The sequence below is a fragment of the Lutra lutra genome, chromosome 10 (genome assembly GCF_902655055.1).
Source record: "Lutra lutra chromosome 10, mLutLut1.2, whole genome shotgun sequence".
NCBI lineage: Eukaryota > Metazoa > Chordata > Mammalia > Carnivora > Mustelidae > Lutra > Lutra lutra.
The window spans coordinates 86,244,718-86,263,492 of record NC_062287.1 but is presented as its reverse complement, the minus strand read 5'-3'; the positions used below and the strand labels follow the sequence as shown (position 1 = coordinate 86,263,492).

The 18,775-nt window shown below is 45.9% G+C and overlaps 1 protein-coding gene across 3 annotated transcripts in view; it reads right to left on the bottom strand.

Moving 5' to 3' along the window:
* KIAA1549L (KIAA1549 like) overlaps nt 1-18,775 on the bottom strand; it is a 262,165-nt gene that overhangs the window by 97,233 nt on the left and 146,157 nt on the right. For all 3 annotated transcript variants that reach the window (XM_047693070.1, XM_047693071.1, XM_047693072.1), the window contains exons 2-7: nt 15,682-16,026; nt 13,501-15,321; nt 11,742-12,362; nt 9,627-9,742; nt 7,228-7,447; nt 6,268-6,401 (exon numbers count right to left, since the gene is read on the bottom strand). In XM_047693070.1, the coding sequence (XP_047549026.1) occupies nt 6,268-6,401; nt 7,228-7,447; nt 9,627-9,742; nt 11,742-12,362; nt 13,501-15,321; nt 15,682-16,026 (3,257 nt within the window). The remainder of the gene's footprint in view (nt 1-6,267; nt 6,402-7,227; nt 7,448-9,626; nt 9,743-11,741; nt 12,363-13,500; nt 15,322-15,681; nt 16,027-18,775) is intronic.

Genomic DNA, 18,775 nt, shown 5'->3' with positions numbered 1-18,775 from the left:
ACCACAGCCCTGTGAGGGGAATCCAGTTAGGACTCCATTTTACAGAGGAGGAAACTGAGGCCCAGAATGATCAAGAGACTCGCACCCGATCATACAGATAATAAGTGATGTAGCTAGGATTCGAACCCAGGCAGTCTGACTTCAGGTTTTAACGGGTGTGTGTATCTTTTCCAGGGGCTACAGAGCCTCAGGTTACTTTTATGGTTCTGAAAATACAAAATAGAGCATAGAAATGTTACATCTAAGAGGGTTCAACTGCTCAGAGAAAGCCTGAGTTAAATTCTGGGGGAATCTTTAAGTTCCTACATAGCTGATCACCAGCTTAGGGAACAGACAGAGTGATTAAACCTGATTCCAAAAGGAATTCAGAAATATAAAATAGCCTCTTTAGAGAGTGATTACATTTCCTGCGACCTATTAAATTCAATATAGAATATGTAAGTATTACTATGAGATGGTGTGGTTTTCTTCTCGAATTTTGTCGAAGTCAGTTTTTCAGTTACTAGAAAATGCTGTTTTCTGGGTCAATGTATGGACAAAAATATCCCACAGATGAGATTCAAAAAACAGATGCAGTAGGAAGTCATTTGATTGGGTGAGACAGTGTGGGCTTCTGTCCTGGCGTCTGCACCTCCCCCTTCCAGATTCGCCCGCCACCCACCCACCTGCGTTCTGTTCTGCACCCCCAGACCCTTGTGGACCACCTCAGTGGGCTCCTTTCCCTCGAGCTTCAGCTAAAAGGAGCTTGGGCGGATATGGGACAGAGGGAGGAGAGTGAGGTCTGAGAACTGGGCCGGGGGACTCCCTCCCCACAGCATGGCTCCTGTAGGGGAACTCTGGCCTCTGGCTTCCTATAACTGCTCCCTCTCCTTACCTCGTCAGGCCCCAACACTTACAGCCTCTGGTACTGCACTCACCCCGTGGTTTCCCTAGAGCCTGCCCATACTTCTGCAAAGGGTTCCTTTTATTGGACTTTCATCAAATTACCTTCATCTGACTGTGCCCCCTCTTCCCATAGGGAGCTGACTGAAATCCTGTCTTTCCCAAACCTTTACACATTCAGACATAAATACCCCTGCAACTTTTCTTTTAACTGTATTTTTAAGACAACTGTCAAGAATAGCTTCTTCACATTCTTTCCCACTTCTCCCCATAAGTGGAAGTTTCTATTTAATTCTCTACCACAGAGCCTATAGTCCCATGATTTAGGATACACTGAGTCAACACTTCCGGTCAACTCTTTCTCTCCTCTCTGGAAGTATTTTGGGAAAGTGGTTGAGCCACAAGTACTCATGGGAGCCAAAAAGAAAGGTGCTTCTTTTTGAACAATTCAAAAGACCTCTCCGTACTGCCATCTGCGAAAATAATAACTAAAATAACTTTTCAACCATTATCTCTAGCGTGAACATTCTATTTTTTGCTTTTCAACAAAACTTAGTCTCACTGGATCCCAAAGAAGCCCATAGAGTTTGCAGTATGGATACCTCTACACATATACACTCAATCAGGTAAATTGTAACTTAAAAAAAATTGTGGCAAAATACACATAAATTTCATCCCGTTAACCATTTTAAGTACACGGCTCAGTGGCACTATGCACAGTGACGGGGTTGTGCCACCATCGTCCCCATCCATCTCCAGAACTGTTCATCTTCCCAAACTGAAACTCTGCACCTATTAAACAACTCTCCATTGCTTCCTCTGCCAGCCCCCGAAAGCCACCTTTGTGTCTCTCTTACTTTGTGTCTCTATTAATTTGACAAAATTCTACTTTTGTCTCTATTTTGTGTCTCTATTAATTTGACAAAACTGAACACCTCTTATAAGTGGAATCCTACAGTATTTTTCTCTTTGCGACTGGCTTATTTCACTCTGCATAATGTCCCCCAGGTTCGTCCAGGTCATAGCATGGATCAGCATTTCCTTCCTTTTCAGAGATGAAGAACATCCCGTCATAGGGATAGAAGACATTTCTTATCCATTCATCCATGGATGGACGCTGGGGTTGCTTCCATCTTTTGGCTCGTGTGAATAATGCCGCTATGAATATAAGTGTACAAATATGGTCGAGTCCCTGCTTTCGATTCTTTGGAGTATATGCCCAGAAGAAGCAGAATTGCTAGACCCTGTTTAATTTTTTAAGGAACCACGATACCATTTTCCACAGAGCTACATCATTTGAGATGCTCGCCAGCAGTGTCCAGAGTTCCAGTTGGTCCACACTCTTACCAACACTCATTATTCTCTTTTTTTATAATAGCCATCCTAATAGATGCAAAGTGGCATCTCATGGTTTTGATTTGCATTTCCCTCACGATAAGTCACAGAGAGCATCTTTTTCGTGTGCTCATTGATCATCTACAGATCTTTGGAGAAATGTCTATTTAAGCTCTTGGCTCATTTCTTTATGGGGTTGTTTTTATATTTTTAAGTTGTTTGGGTTCTTCATATATTCTAGATATTAGCCCCCTATCCAACATACGATCGGCGATTATTTTTTCCCGTTCTGTGACTTGTCTTTTAATTGTCAGTTGTACCCTTTGATCCACAGAGGTGTTTAATTTTGGTGAAGTGTGCAATTTATCTATGTTTTCTTTTGTTGCCTATACTTTTGGTGTCCTATACAGGAAATCTTAGCCAAATTCAGTACCATGAAGTTTTTTCCTCTGTTTTCTTTTAAAGAGTCCTATAGTTCTTGCTCTCATGTTTAGGTCTTTGATCCATTTTAAAGTTAATTTTTGTATATGGTATTAGATAAAGGTCCAGTTCCCTTCTTTTATTTGTGGCTATCCAGTTTTCTAATACCATTGGTTGAAAAGACTGTCTTTTCCCCATTGAGTGGTCCTGACACCCTTGTCAAAAATCATTTGACCATGTAGGCAAAGATCTATGCTTACATTCTCTCTTCTGTTCCATGTCTATATGTCTATCTTTATGCCACTACCACATGGTTCTGATTACTGTAGCTCTGTAGTAAGTTTTGAAATCAGAAAGCATGAAACCTCTGACTATGCTTTTCTTTTTCAAGATTGTTTTGGCTACTCTTGGTTCCTTGAGATTCCATATGAATTCTCAGATGGATTTTTCCATCTCTGCATTAAAAAAAAAAATCACTGAGATTTTGGTAGGGATCACACAGAATCTGTAGATCGCTCTTGGCAGTACTGACATCTTAACAAAATCAAGTCTTCCAATTCATGAACACAGAGTGACCCTTTTTTTTTTCTTGGTCTTAATAGTCTCATTTTTTTTATACCTAAGAAAAGCGTGACCAGTCTTGGTGACTATTTAACACTAGTTTCATCAATAAGAGGTTCACAGGCCTAAGACCAAGGTCATCTCAGTATTCCCTGAAAGTCATGCCCTGTTCCCAGTAAAGCAGAGGGCACTGTCCTACTGCCCCTTTACTCTCAGGCTCCTGTGGCTTCTGACATTTTCTCTTACTTCCCACTCACTATGCCACAATTCGTTTAGCTAATTAGACCTTAAAAAGGCTGGTAGAATGGAAGGCTGTTGTTTTGCCTACACAGAATCCATTCTCCTTTCCTCTATGACGGAGATTTCCTCAGGGAAACACCTCTTCTCTCCAGCTGGGTTCATGTGCTTTGTTTGAGTGGGGCTGCCCCACCCAGTTCCAGGAGTGGGAAGAGTCAGGCCTGGTTGATTGGGACATTTTATCCCCTTGACCATAGTTACTACTCCAGAAATGGGCACACAGCCCACATGGGCCCATTGAGAGCTAATCCCAGGATTTTTACTGGAATGCCACCAAAAAAAGGCACTTTGGTTCCATAAGACTGTGAGCAATAAGGATGAGATAAACCTGAACGTGCCAGGGGCCACCCCATTGGGCCGGAAGATGATGCCAGCCCAGGGCAAGGCCAAGTGACAAAGAGAGAATTTCTGGAAGAAATCACATAAGCACCTGAATCAAACTGGGCCCGAAGGAAATAGGGTGTGAACCTTTTAGTTATAGGAGTCAATTACTTCTTTTTACTTAAGTCTTATATGCTTGGATTCTGTCATTCATAACCAAAAATGTCCTAATTCGGTCTACTGTAATCTAACTCCTAATACCAATGCCATACAAGTTTTTTTAAAGTTACCTTTTCATCAACTCTCTGAACAAATTAAATATTTATGTGGTCAGAAAGAATCCAACGTGTTCCCCAAATTATACTTAATACAATAAAATGGTAAGTTATTAATTATTCAACCAGGTTCTAGAATAAGCCCAGGGGGAATGGTTAGCTCGTAGCTACATATATGCATGATGTAGGGGCCTAGAGGGTTCCAAAATCCAGGCAACAAATTCGTCCTGGGCTTCCTGTCAGCCATGGGAAAAAGCAAAACAAGGTTAATGAAATAATTCACCCAATTATCCATTCATTTCGAGAGCTGCTGAAATGTTCAAGAACATTTAAATCTATTTAGAAGCAGTTTTCAAATGGTCTGTTATAGTCTTTTCCGAAGACACTCGGTTACTTGCTTTACAAAGTTTCATCTCGTGACTCATGACTATCATAGAACACAGAGAAAGTGTCCTTAAGGCCAAAGGCAACTTGTTTATCTTGGTGTCTCTCCCAGTGCCTGAATGAATAGCAGGTGCTCAATGGGTCTTTGCTTCCTGAAAGCGATCAGAGAATGCCCTGCCACCAAGCCCGAGCCAGAATCATGCACCTGTGAGGATCACAAATCCAATTAGAGAGAAAAGATCTCCCACAAGGGAGCTGAGTCATACTTCTTACATAAATCTTATGTTGGTGACACGTTTTTAAGATCTTAATCTAATATGAGCCAAATCATAATGAGATACTTCCACATAGACGTTGGATAAATCTAGAAAAGGAAAGCTGCTTGTTCAAATTAAATTGTGTGCTTTCTACATCATATTGGCTTTGCTGATAGTTTGCTTATGCTAAATGTCCATTTCAAAACTACTGGGTTTCATTGCAAAGGATTTAGTTCGGTAAAAACAGAGGCATTGGGTTGTACAGTTAATCAGAGAGATTTGGGGGTTGGATGAATACCATTAAATAGAATCTGTCTTGGGCCATGTGGGTGGCTCAGTCAACTGAGTGTCTGACTCTTGATCTCAGCTCAGGTATTAATCTGAGAGTTCAAGCCCTACACTGGGCTCTATGTTGGGTATGGAGTTTATTTAAAAAAAAAAAAAAGTTGTTAGTTACATAATTGCAAGAAAGTGGGTCTGAGAAAAGTTTTTGGTGGCATGCCTACTGTAAGTCCAGGAAACTGAAATATAATATGCCAGTAGTGGGATTTTCCTGGGAAAAATTCATGTGTTTGCCAAACGTTCCACAGTATAGCACAGTGGATAAGATTATGGGCTTTGACTCAAGTACTTGTTTCCTTCTTTACCAACCGTGTGACTTTCTGGAAGTTTCTTAGACTTTCAGTTCCGTCTTCTGTGAAATGGTGATAATAATACTTCAGAAGGATGTCTTGAGTTTTATGTAGCAAAATATTTCTAAAACACCTAGCACTGTCCTGGCAGATGGTGAGCCCCAAACTTAAAATGTACATGTATATGTGTGTGTATTTATTTAAACTGAGGTGATTGTTCATATGGATGTCTGGAAAATAACTCAAAGCAAATCACAGGACAGGTAAAACTTGATGCATTAGCTATTCAGAATCAACTCATTTTAGGAGACATCTGACTTATTTTATGAGACTATATCTTATAAGGTATATCTAGTTCAATTTTTAAAGTAGTAAATATATTGGGAAGTCTGGGGGGGCTCAGTCAGTTAAACATCTGACTCTTGATTTTGGCTCAGGTCATGATCTCAGGGTCGTGAGACTGAGCCCCGTGTCCAGCTCTGCAATGAAAATGGAGCCCTGCTTGGGATTCCCTCCCCTACTCCCTCTGCCCCTCCCCCTGACTCGTGTGTCCCCACTCTCTCTGTCTAAACAAACAGACAATACAAAATAAAACAAAATAACATATGTATTGGGAAGGCCTGAGGAAGCTTCCCCTGGGAAAATAGATATAAAATCCCAAACCATAGCAGGTTATAGAGCTAACAGCACTCCTCCTGTCCCAGACATTCTTAACAGTGCTGGGGCTGACTCGACTCAGGGGGCCCCAGAGTGGCACCTCCTCCTATCTACACCCCCTGCCCTAAATACAGAGTTACATTTACACCAGACAGCTTTGAAACAGGAGACCAAGTCACCTCTCGCCAACATTCGCGTTACGCTTGGCGTCTGTCAACTATACCATTGACGCGCCCTCCTTCTCACCTGAATGGTCAGGTTGCTTTTGGTATTCAGGACTTTCCTCTCAGCATCCTGGAAGGCCTTCTGCAGCCGCTGCTCCATCGTCTGAGCAAACTTGCAGGACTGGATGTTGTCGGACTGACTCACGAACTGCAGCACTAGAACCAGAGTAACGGGTCAGCACTCACCAGAGCTGTGTGTCTTGGTCTTGGACCTCACAGCGGTCATCACATAAAACAGCCCAATTTTACATCCGAGAAATCGGGCAAATAAGGACGGACAAGGTTTGGCTGTAGTGTTGGAAGTGAGCCTTAAAATGACTTATAATAGAGAAGAATCAAAAGCACGATCAAACCTAAGGTCCCTCCTGATGGGAAAGATTTGGGGATCATTTGGTTGGACCATGCAGACATCTGCTCCAAGAATGATACAAATCAAAGAGAGATCACGCCTTCTATTTCTTTGGAGGGGGGAGAAAAGTCAGCTGATCAGCATCACTAAATTGGTCAAGTCTTTGAATTTCAATGGTTTCCCCATTCTCGTGGTTTGCCAGTCACCTGATCAGAATCACGAGGGAGCTTGAGAAAAAGATTCCAAGGCCTAAACTCAGAGACTCTGATTTGGGGACATCTGGGATGTGCTGCTCCGAAGCATAGATCTTATGGATGTCCAGGTCTTAACTGCTATTCAAAGGTAATACAGAAAAGAATTAAAAATATGGTGCTTGCTGCTCATAAAGTACAAATTATATAAACTGAGAAGGGAGGCTCCCGCAAAGGACTATTTCTAATAAATCCAGGATTGGGAAGTTTAAGTCTATGTGCAAGGAACTTGGACAGTTCCTTAGCAGGGTCCTTTGAGGAAGGTACAAAGGACTTTAGGAAATGACAGAGCAGCTAGTACGGGAGTCTTTAAACAGGTGTCCTCTTTATACTGCCCCTGATTACAGAATGGAGGGGAATCCTTCCTCTCTGAGGTACTTGCCTGTTCTCAGCTGGAAGTAGCCAGCAGGCTGGGGATTCCACGGGGAGGCAAGGACTGCCACCGACTGCAAGTTTGGGGTATGCTGTTTCAGATCTGCGGTGACGTTGCTGACCCCGTAAACACCCAGCATTTCGATCACTACAGCAGGCAAGTACACCAGCCTCCCCTTGGTAGCATAATAACCCACGGTGATGTTATGAGAATGTTCCAGAATGTCCACCTACAAAACAGACCCATAGGACTCAGTGTTAATTTCCACAATACTTTAAGTTCTTCTTGGTATTTCTTAGACCCACAACTGTTGTTTAGCATGGCTGGGGAACAAGTTCTTATTCAACAAACATTCTAGTAATCCTATAAAGCATATGCAGACTGGCAAGTCTCAAAACATCAGAATACAACAAAACGCAATTTATTTCCAACCTACATGGGATCGAATTAAATCTGGGGGGATTTTGTTGATTCCTTAAATGCCTCAGTACAAACCTGTGAGCACCAACGGTCACCCAAGAAGGCAGAGAGGAGATGGCAGGCAAAAGAGATTTCCAGAGACGAAAGGCTGGGAAAAACAGCTTTCTTATTACTTATGAAAATTAAAAGGCAGAAGTGATAGATGAAGTGAGGGCTTCTTTAGGATAGGGATTAGGTAGTAAATGAGGTGAATTGCTCTTTCTAAAAGCTAAGAGAAGAACTATTCAGACTTCAGTCCATTCTTGGCTCGTAAGTTGGCTCAGGACCTAGGTGAGGATGGGGAGGGACTGAGGACAATCTCTCTTAAAACTGAGTCCTAAGAGACACTGATGCACTGAGTTCTTTCTGACCCAAATGGAAGATTTTGAGGCTTTAGATTTTATTCTTATTTCATTTTGCTTTCTTAGTGGTTTTTTTTTTTTAAAGATTTATTTCTTTATTTGAGAGAAAACGACTAAGAAAGTGGCTAAGAAAGTGACTCCTCGCTCCAATCCTAATGATCTTGAGAAGCAAGTATCAGTTTGGGGATTATTTATTTATAGTACCTCTCTAATGCTGGCTAATCATATGTTTAAACAAAAAGACATGGGGGATATCAGACTTAGAGCCTTCCTCAAGCAATAATGTCTAGCTTGCATTTACCAAGTTATTACCATTACTCTCATTTTTATGATTACCTTTTATTTGTGGCAAATGATCCCGAGTTCCACCCGTAATATCAAACATCCTTTCAAAAGTTTTTTTTTTAAATGGGCCGATTTTAAAAAAATGAATTCATAACTAATTGTGACAGTGGTCTGCAATGAGATGCAGAAAAGATAAACACTGAAGGTAGTTTGCAAACAACTAAGTTTGAAAATAACATGTCAGGTGACCAAACAGAAATGCTCACATTTTCAACTTTCAAGTAGTTTCTGGGGCAGAAACCACAGATGCTTTTCATGAAATGAGTTTCTTTCTCTCTCTCTCTCTCTTTTTCTTTGTTTTCTCTCAGAATTATACAAAAGGGATTGACAGGGGCGCCCAGGTGGCTCAGTCAGTGGAGCATCTGACTCTTGGTTTCGGCTCAGGTCATGATATCAGGGTCCTGGGATCGAGCCCCGTGCCAGGCTCCCTGCTCAGCATGGAGTCTGCTTGAGATTCTCTCCCTTTCTCTCTGTTCCTCCCCATCCTCCACCCCCACCCCCAACAAAAAGAGATTAACAATGACCAATAAACTATGTAGCAAACCTCATGTCTAGTCCTCGGTGTGGTCGTGGAGACCATGAAGCCGAATGCAGCCACAAGACAAGCCTCAGAGGGAAAAAGCCGGACCGCTATTTCTAAGTGGTGGAAAGGGCCATCCACCAACTGCCAATCACATTTAGGGCTTTAAACTTGGCATCAATCCCAAAGAGTGCAAAGAGAGGGTTCCATCCCTTGGCTATGCCGTGGGAATCAGCTGACAGTTGTTAAATAGTACCTGGCATTAAAGTGTTTGGGGGAAAAAATGTTTTATTTCCTTGTCTGCTGCTGGCTATAGAAACAAAGTTGGACTCAATTTACAATAATTTTTAAATGTCCAGAAATAAATCACCATTTACAATGCTGAGGAAGATGAAGGGAAAAGCAATGGACAGTTTCTTGAGAATTAGACTAACAATATCAAATACTTTCCCTAAACAATGGGATAATGGTATGATTTAAAACAGTATATCCAGGCTTGAAAAAAAAAAAAAGACATAAGGCAATTAACCTCCATTTTCCACCTCAAAATTTGGCCTTTTTCTCTCCAGTCACCACATATGAGCTATTTGCCAAAATGAAGGAAGATGTTACTTCTGACATGTGTGGTCATGGTACCCAGAGAGGAGGAAAATCTAGACGTACTCGGGGTCCAAGAGGAGGATGTAGAGGGCTTAGTTTAATTATAAAAGCAAGGGGCTTACGTGAGCCGAGACGTCATTCTGGTGGAAAGCCTTCCGTAATGCCTGTGTGAGCCCTTTGGCTACACTGAGCTTCAAGGTTTCACTGATCTGCACTCTCCTCTGGGTCAGAAGGAGAACTGTGGGACCAAACAGAAGCACGGTAGTCAGGGTAAGGCAGCAGACCCCCTCAGGAGCTCCCCTCTCCTCTCCACCCTCCACCTCCTGCAAGTTCTGAATAAAGCTGGTGACCGCAGGTCCAACCAATGAGAGCGGCGGGCTGGGGTAGTAGCTCTCTCAGTCCCACTCAAGTCCCAAGAAGGGAGGCCTCATATTGGTGTGATCCTAGAGGAGAGAGCTAATATGCTGGCTGCACTTCATTTCTGACCAATGCTGCCTTTGACTTTGAAAACTGGGTTCAGCGGTGCCTGGCCCCATGGGTCTGTAAGAAAATGCATGCAAGAAAATTCCGACAAGAGCGTTCCCTGACAGCCTGCTGACGTGCAGGCCCCGAGTGAGGTCCTGCAGCCTAAAACAGCCCTGAATGAGGCAGGGGCAGCCCCGCACCCTATAAGTGGGACTGAGAGTGGGATGGACACCTGGGGTGGACAACAGGCACCTGTGACTGAATGTGACAGGTGTTATTTGAAGGGAAGCCTCCGATGCTGTCTGAGGCTTCAGGAGGAACATCCAGCCCAGACTTGGGCAAGGGGTGGGGTTCAGGGAAGGTTTCCTGAAGCTTCCGCTGAGTCCTGAAGGATAACAGGGAATGAGCTAGGCCAATGAGCTAGGAGAGGGACACCCCCACCCCCAGCCATTCCCAGCAGAGAGAAGACCAAGAGCAAAGGCACAGTGGTGAGAAGCAGTGCCTCTCAGTATACATGTTTAGGCTTGGTCCTGCTGGCTCCGGGAAGCGAGGGGTTTTCAGTGAAGGCATTCATTTTAGAGAATTCCGTTGCCTGCAGACTGGAGAACAGATTGGGGGGGGGGGTGGCTAGTCTAAGGCAGAGAGATAAATTTGGTTGCTGTTGCAGAAATAGAGGTGAGTGACGACAGCGTGAACCAGAGAAGGGGCAGTGGGGACGGAGAGAAGGGGTATTCAAGGATTTAGAACCGAAGGGCCCCTGTGGTGGGCCAGGTGTGGCTGGGGTGATGGAGAGTGACACAGAAGTGGGGGAGAATGTTCCAGACTTCTGCATCTAGGTGGTTGGGGTGGCCTGCCTGTCAGAGGAGGGGGAGTGGAAAACCAGATGGTATAATTTCTTAAGAAACAGAAAGCGGTAGTGTACTTTCTGCTATACGCCTAGTTTCACAATTTCCCATTTTAGGATAGGGTATGTCTCAAGATATAATTTCACTTAATCCTTTGTGGGGTGAAGAGGAAGGCGGGACTCAAGCATTGAGCATTGGCATGCTCTTTCAAATAACGTGTCTGGTGATTTTTAGAGCAAACACTGCCACTGATGAAAGCACCCTGGGCCTTCCTGGTCTGCTGGGTTGCCACTGGGAGGTGCCAGCTTGAGACAACAGACACCACCCAGCTTTCTCAAGGCCTCCTTTTCAACATCCGAAGGAAGCTCGGGCACATCATCACACGGCTGTACTTTTACTATCTGCCGACTGACAAAATAGCTAACAAAAGCCTTTCTGAATTCTGTAGGGCTTCCAATATTTGCCATCTTACTAACCAGCTCATTCCTTTATGTGACACATCCCTGATTTGTTCTGCAGGAAAACTTGCTACATGTTCATTTTCTCAGACCACCCTCCTCCCCCCACCCGGCATTAGTGGCTTCCCCAGGGGCCTCTGATATCGGGACGGACCTCGCGACTAGACTCCATGTTCCATAAAGCTTCCCCTCTCCGCCATCACTTATGATAAGGACCAGAGATTCTCAACCTCAGCACTGTGACATTTGGGGCTGGGTGATCCTTTGCTGTAGGTCCATGGGGACCTACCTCCCTTTCATGTCACAGACACAGTCTCTGGACATGGCCTGATGCCTTCTGGGGGAGAAGGAGCCAAACTGTCCCTGGTTGAGAACCACTCATCTCAAAGAACTCAAATAATTCTGCTACATCTCTGAGACCAGGGCATGATTGCTACTTTCAAGTAAAATCAGGACAGTGGACTCTCACCTGTCTTCACCAGGAGTTTACTGGACATCTGACACTCCAGGTTGGACGCCATTTTGCCGGTGGTGACCACGGAAGTTGACGCAGCGGGGAGAGCAGCATCTGTATTTCCCGCCAGTGCGGGTGGCAAGCGGGTGGCCCTCACTGGTGCGGTGACGGACGTCAAGGCTGCTGTGATGGTCAGCGGGCGGGCGGTGGCTGCCCGGGGCATGTCTGGGTTGGTGGGGTTGGGAAGGCCCGTGTGCATGGCTTGTGGTTTCCTGGGGAGGTGTGTCGTGGACAGCAGGCCAGAGGCGGTGCCTGTGTTCCCTTGCATGGCTGTGTGAGCACTCATGGTGTGTGCTGTTCTGGAAAACATGTAGGTTGGCGTGAGGGAGAAGGTCGGATGCACCGCCCCCGCTGTCGTCTTTGGGCCAGGCGCTGTGTTGTTTGTGGCATTTTTAGCTAGAGCAGCGGTCCAGCTGCTCTTAACTAATCCTGAGGCCACGGCCGAAGGGTTACTGCCAGGGCCCTTGGCGATCAGGGCTGCAGACAGCGCCCGTGGACTCGATTTCCCCAGGAACGACATAGCTGCAGTGGTGGCTGCTGCTGTTGGTTCTGCCCTGGACGACACTGAGGGGTCCGCTGCAAAGAGGAAAAAAAGCAAAGTCTGTCATTGGTCCGCAGGGTGCGTGTCACTTGTGGGGGTGACAGATGGATGGAACTTGCGGGTTTGCTGGTGAGAAAAGTCTCTGTACTCAAGAATTTGGGCAAAAGGGCTCTAGGTTCGTTAAGTCAATTACCCACAGTGAGAACGTCCCTTACAGAAACCTGTGGTTGGCAATAAGGATGTTTAAATTCTTTTTTTTTTTTAAAGATTTTATTTATTTATTTGTCAGAGAGAGAGAGAGAGAGAGAGCGAGCACAGGCAGACAGAGCGGCAGGCAGAGGCAGAGGGAGAAGCAGGCTCCCCACAGAACAAGGAGCCCGATGTGGGACTCGATCCCAGGACTCTGGGATCATGACCTGAGCCGAAGGCAGCGGCTTAACCAACTGAGCCACCCAGGCGTCCCAGGATGTTTAAATTCTGAATGGAGCTCTTTTTCACCTTATGCTGGGGTTCTGTCCTAATAAACCTATCATAAGTTGAAAATATCAGAAATCAGAAATGCATGTAATACACCTAAGCTACCAAACATCCTGGCTTAGCCTAGCCCACCTGAACCGTGCTCGTAATACTTACCGTAGCCTACAGTTGCTCAAAACCATCCGACACAAGCCTGTCTTACAATAAAGTGCTGAATATCTCACGTAATTTGTTGAACACTGTACTAAAAGTGAAGGAATAGTGGTGTGGGTACGAGATGGTTGTAATCGTATCATTGCTGACCTTCATGGTCTCGTGGCCGGCTGGGAGTTGTGCCCCGCTGCCCTGCCTGGCACCACCGGAGAGGACCATACCAACTTATTGCTAGCCCGGGAAAAAAAATCCAAATTCAAAATTCGAAGTGTGATTTCTACCGAATGCCTATGACTTTTGCACTGCTGTAAGCTGAAAAATTGTAAGTCAAACTCTTTTAAGCCGGAGACTGACTGTACTTTCAAAAAACTCAAGTCAGCAGAGGATAAAGGACAGGACTTTTGGGGACCCCTAACTTGTTCATCACCCTCAAGGTGTGTTTTTGCTTCTTCTAAGCAAAGCCGGGTGTCTGTGTTGAACTTGAAGGTCCTTTGTCCACAGAAGCAGTCCTAACTATTTTGGGGGTACCAGGAAACCAACTACCTGCATGCGTGGTTGCACCTGTCCATTTGTCGGGGCCCCGAGAAGCCAGCAGCACTTTGGACGGGGTCCTGAGTCCGGCCCTGCTTGGTAGAGGAGACTCAGCCATCGTGTGATCTCTCAAAGGACTCTGGAATGGTGAAGAAGCGCTTATCTCAGGAGATGGATAGACATCACTGGAAATGGAGAGACTCCTATCCATTCCGTCTGAAAGCACTTCGTGGACGTGGGCCACGGAAGTCAGCCTTGAAGAGGCCGGCAGAAGAGCGGGTGTTGCATGCCCAGGCAGCTGGAGACGGGCAGGAGACGCAGCGTGTTGGCCTGCGGGTGGGTCCTCTTCAACCTCGGCTGTTTGGAAGTCTCTGGAATAGGCACCGGTTAAGGACACCACATCTGTTTGGTTTCCAACCATGGTAACCTCTGACTGTGGGACAGGCTGGTTGGCGCTGGTACAAAGGGCAGGATGCTGGACGGTGAAGCCTTCTGCAGTCACTAATGGCTCAGCAGTAGCTCTGAGATCCGAAGATTTTATTGTTCTGGCAGCTGAAGTTGAACCACCGGGAGGAGGAGTTGAAGCTGAACGAGTTTCCCAACGGGTGGAGTGAACTGTGTGCCCATTTAAATCATAATTTGTCTGCTGCTGCAAGCCAGATCTCATTGGCTGTATGGAGAGGGATCCAGTTTCTGTGGGAAGAGAACTCCCGAAAACATCTGTGGTCGCTGGCTTTAAAACACGTCTCATTGTTGAGAAGTCATAGACCTCAGCGGAGGAGGGAAATGCTGTCACCTGTTGGGACGTTGGGAGTGGCGACTCAGAGCGGCCTTCTGCAGCTGCAGGAGCCTCTGGGTTGGCGCTGGACGAGCGGGGAGTTGGGAAAACAGTCTGGGGGCCTCGTACGGACGGCATGGAAGGGAGCGCTGATTCTGAAGGGAGGTTTGTTCTCAGTGTTGTAAGGAGAAAAGATGAAATACGATCCGTGCTGGAATCAGAGGGGAACCCATTTACAGTGTGAAGACTCAGAATGTCTTTTCTCGGAAGGGTCTGGAGAGCAACTGTCAAGTTTGCCTTTTCGTTTTTCTTTAAAACAGCTGTCACGCTCTCTTCCTCCCGCAGGAGAGAGGCCCAAGTTGCAGAAAGGAGATCGGGAGATTTGCTAGACCGGGGGAAATCTGTAGCTGCGGTCGGAGGGGACCCGCTGGTGCCCTCTTCTTGAGGAGTTGGCTTTTGGGGTGCAGTGGATGGGGAAGCCTGATTCTGCGCCAGCTGGGCGAAAGTGGGTGGGGAGGGAGAGTTGGCTGCTGTGATGTTCCATGCCCCAGAAAAGATGGCTTGCCCTTGGCTGGCAGTGGGGAGAGGCAGAGGAGAAGGCACCAACGAGGAAGCCGTGTGTTCTGCCGAAAAATTGGGCCCTTCAGAATTCTCTGGAGTGGCTGGCAAAAGCAGTGGGTGAGTGGAGTCATTTGCAGTAGCAGGGGTTAGCTTTCTTGTGGTCATTTCCATTGCCCCAGATCTTGCAGTCTGGGAAAGCAAAGACACAGCCTCCTGGGTCACAGCGGTGGCTGCTGCACTCTTAGAAGTCGGCAAAGACACCTCACTGTGCACGCCCTTGGCCACCCCAGCTTCCACAGAGTGGGTGGATGTAGGACTTGAGGCCCCTTCTGCCACTGCCTGTGAAGGCGGTCCATCTGGACGCCGAGGAAGACTTCCAGGTACTAGGGGAATGGGAGGCAGGTGGGCCAGTTCTGTCGTGGAGTTCAACAACTCAGGTGTGGGGGAACCTGTGGAGTGAGGACCTGCTGTGGGGGGCAGCTCGGGCCGCTGTCCTGTGGAGGATCCAGAAAAACCTAGATGAGGGATACCTAGCAAATTGAGGGCATCTTTGGATGGAGTGTGGTTCATTTCACCAGGGAATGGGATTGGGGAATTAGCTATGCTCTGACTTGAAGAGGAGCCAGGAGGAGCTGTTTGGGGGAAGAAAGGCACTTGGGTGGGTCGTTCGGCTGGTTTAGAAAAGACGATGGAATGAGGTGAGTCAGGAGCCAATGAGGAGGGTGAAGGTGGAGGGATAAACGGGAGCACGTCTGATCGTGGGGCATGTTGTGTTGTAATGGAAGGAGTCCCTACCCATACTGGCTGAGATGGGATCGTGGACAAGGAGGGGAGCATGCTGGTGTGAGGCAAACCTGACATGGAGGCTGCGTCTTTTTCCCCTTGAGATCTCGGCTGGACCACAGACTCCGTGGAATCCTTGGAAGGCTCGAGAAAGGCGCTATGGCCACTTCCTTGGTAAGGGGAGGAAGAGAAGTCCCCGTGAGCCCTAGCTCTGCGGTGTGTCTTCGGCGGAGGTGTTCGGGGGAGCTGCAGCATGCTCGTGTTGTCAGGGGACGGTCCCAGCACATTCTGGATTCTGGCCGCTGCCAAGGAAGACTGGACTTCTGAGAAAGGCCATGTTGGTGAAATCGGTAATGCTTTCCCATGAGGAAATGACTCTGGGGTCGGGCTGACTGTTATCTGTAGATTGTGTACTCCTGAGAAACAAAATATCACATGGTCAGGCATCAGCAGATCACCAAGTGCCTGCTTTGGGAGGTCCTGGAGGTCCTGGAGAGAAGGGGTGGGCATGGCAGACACCGCCCCCATCTCACAGAGCTGTGCCCCAGTGCAGAAGACTCATTAAACATATTCAGACAATGACGTCATTACACAGGTGCAAATGTGGCAGCTACCCTCCGGGGCAGGGATGGTGAGTCACAGTCTCTGATAAAGTCATATTTGAGCAAAGATGCAGAAGACACCTGTGTATCTTAAATCTTTTTTTTTTTTTTTTTTTTTTTTTTTTTTTTTTTTTTGTATCACCTACAGGGGTTGGACTGGGAAACTCACAACTTAGAAAATCAAAGATCAACGTGACCACCTGCCATGGCCAATGACACCAAAATGAACCTGATGCAAGAACCCAAAATGCAAAATGAGAGAACTATGTATCTGGATGCAAATGTCTTTTTAGGACCCTAAGTTTTCCTTTCTGAAAGATAAGCTATTCACATCAAACGGAGGACTAGAGACACCTCACAAGACCCAGGGTCACTACAAGCACCTCCAGAGAATTCAGACGGTCAGCACCAACATTTCCTGTATAAAGCTGCAGGTAGAAAGGAAAGGAGGGGGGGCTCAAAATGGTGAGCTCCACAGGAAAGGAGGCAAGGACATAACTGAGCAGAAAGCTGGAAATTTCATGCTCGGGAAGAGAAACAATCTTGCTGGATGATTCTCTGGTCCCCCTTTCCATGGTTCTGCCATGTTGATGGTGTTGATGACCGCAGAGGTGGCCAAATGCCCTTAAGTCATATTTTAAATTAAGAATAAAAAAGAAAATCTACTTTGAGAGCTTTCTCCATTACTACCTAAAACCTCAGAACTACCTGACAGAAATAAACCAAGGGGAGTTGAAGTTATGAAATTTGGTTTGAAGTGGAGTGGGGTGGGTAGGTGAAGATGGGTGATGTACAGAAGCAAATTTGTGTTTTAGAACAAGCATTCTGGCTATGGAGTGAAGAAAAGAACAGACTGGAAAGTGGTGGGCATGGATAACAGGAGAGAACAAAAGGAACCCCTCTGTCCCCACAGTGGTCCAGGCATGGGATGGCTGGAAAGTTGTGAAAAAGAGTTGAGCCATGGTAGAGGACTGAAATAGGTCATCCTCGATGATCCCTTTCAATTTTCAGATAATCTAGTTCTTTAAATGTGTGTGTGTGTGTGTGTGTGTGTGTGTGTGTGTGTGTGTGTGTTTTAATGGCTGCAATTTCTCCTGTATGCCTCCCATTAAGAGGTGAGGTCTATGTCTCCTCATCCTGGAGCTGAGTGGCCTGAGACCATTCAACCAATTACCATATGGTGGAAGCAATGCCACATGACTTCCAAGGCTACCATCACAAAAGGCCAGACAGCTTCCACTTGGCCTTTTGGAAGGCTTGTTCTCCATATATTCCTTCACTCTTCCTCCTGGAACTAGCCACAACTCTGTGAGCAACCCAAGCCACCTGGTGAGGCCAGGTAAGTACTCCAGGCAACAGTCCCAGCTGGGCCAAGATTCCCAGTCATCCCTGCCCAAGCACCAGTCATGTGACTCAAGAAGCCTCCAGGTAATTCTAGTCCCCAACCGTTCAAGTCACCCTGGCTGTTTCACTCTTCCCTACTGTGTCCCCAAGAATCATGAGGCAGAGATAAGCCATCCTCACTGTGCTTCATCTGGATTCCTGAAACAATGAGCATTATAAAATGGTAGCTTTTTACCACACTAAGCTAGGGGTGGTTTGCTATGCAGCAATAATAACAAATGATACAGGATTGTGTCCCTCACTTCTGGGAAATGAACCTCTATAGCTTTAATGAGATTCTCAAAAGGATTCAGAAGCCAAAACACAGCTAAGAACTCTTCATTTAAATGAAAATTACTTCTGATTTATACACAAGATTTTAAAATTATGTCTATACTAATAAATAAAACATACTTGTATTAATTGATGTATCATGGAAGGGGTAAAAGGGAAGAAAAAATTTTAGGGGGAAAGGAGAGGTAATTTATTAAGAAGGGAAAAGTAAATTAGGAGAAGTAGGGCAAAACCAAATTACAGAAAGCTTAAAACACTCAAAAAAGGCAGTGAAGTCGAAGTGTGATATAGGATGGATATAGGAGTACATTGGACACACTCCACAGTGTTCCCATGATCCCTGTCTCTTGGTGGTCATGCCTTTGTGTGACCCCTCTTCTTGAGTATGAGCAGGACCTGTGACTTGCTTCTAACCAACAGAATATGGCAAAGTGATGGGATATCACACTTGTGTTTATGTTATCTAAGACTTAGTCTTGCTAGTAGACTTGCTCTCCTTGATGGCCTGATGAATTGAGAGGCCCTACTGGGAAAACCCATGTGGCAAAGGATTATGGGCAACTTCTAGAATTGCAGGTAGTCTCCAGGAACTACAAGCAGCCTCTCAGAGCTGAGGATGGCTTCCCAGGGACAGCCAGCAAGAAGCTAGGACCTTCAATTACGGACACCACAAGGAAATGAATTCTGCCAACAACCTGAGTGAACTTGGAAGTAGATCCTTCCCCAGCCAAGCCTCCAGATGAGAACATGGCCCAACTGACAAGACAACTGCAGCCTTGTAAGACCTCTTGCAGAGAACCCAAAGAAACTGTGCCCATGGAAACTGGGAAATCATTAATGCATGTTATTTTGAGCCAGAAATTTGTGGTAATCTGTTATATACCAA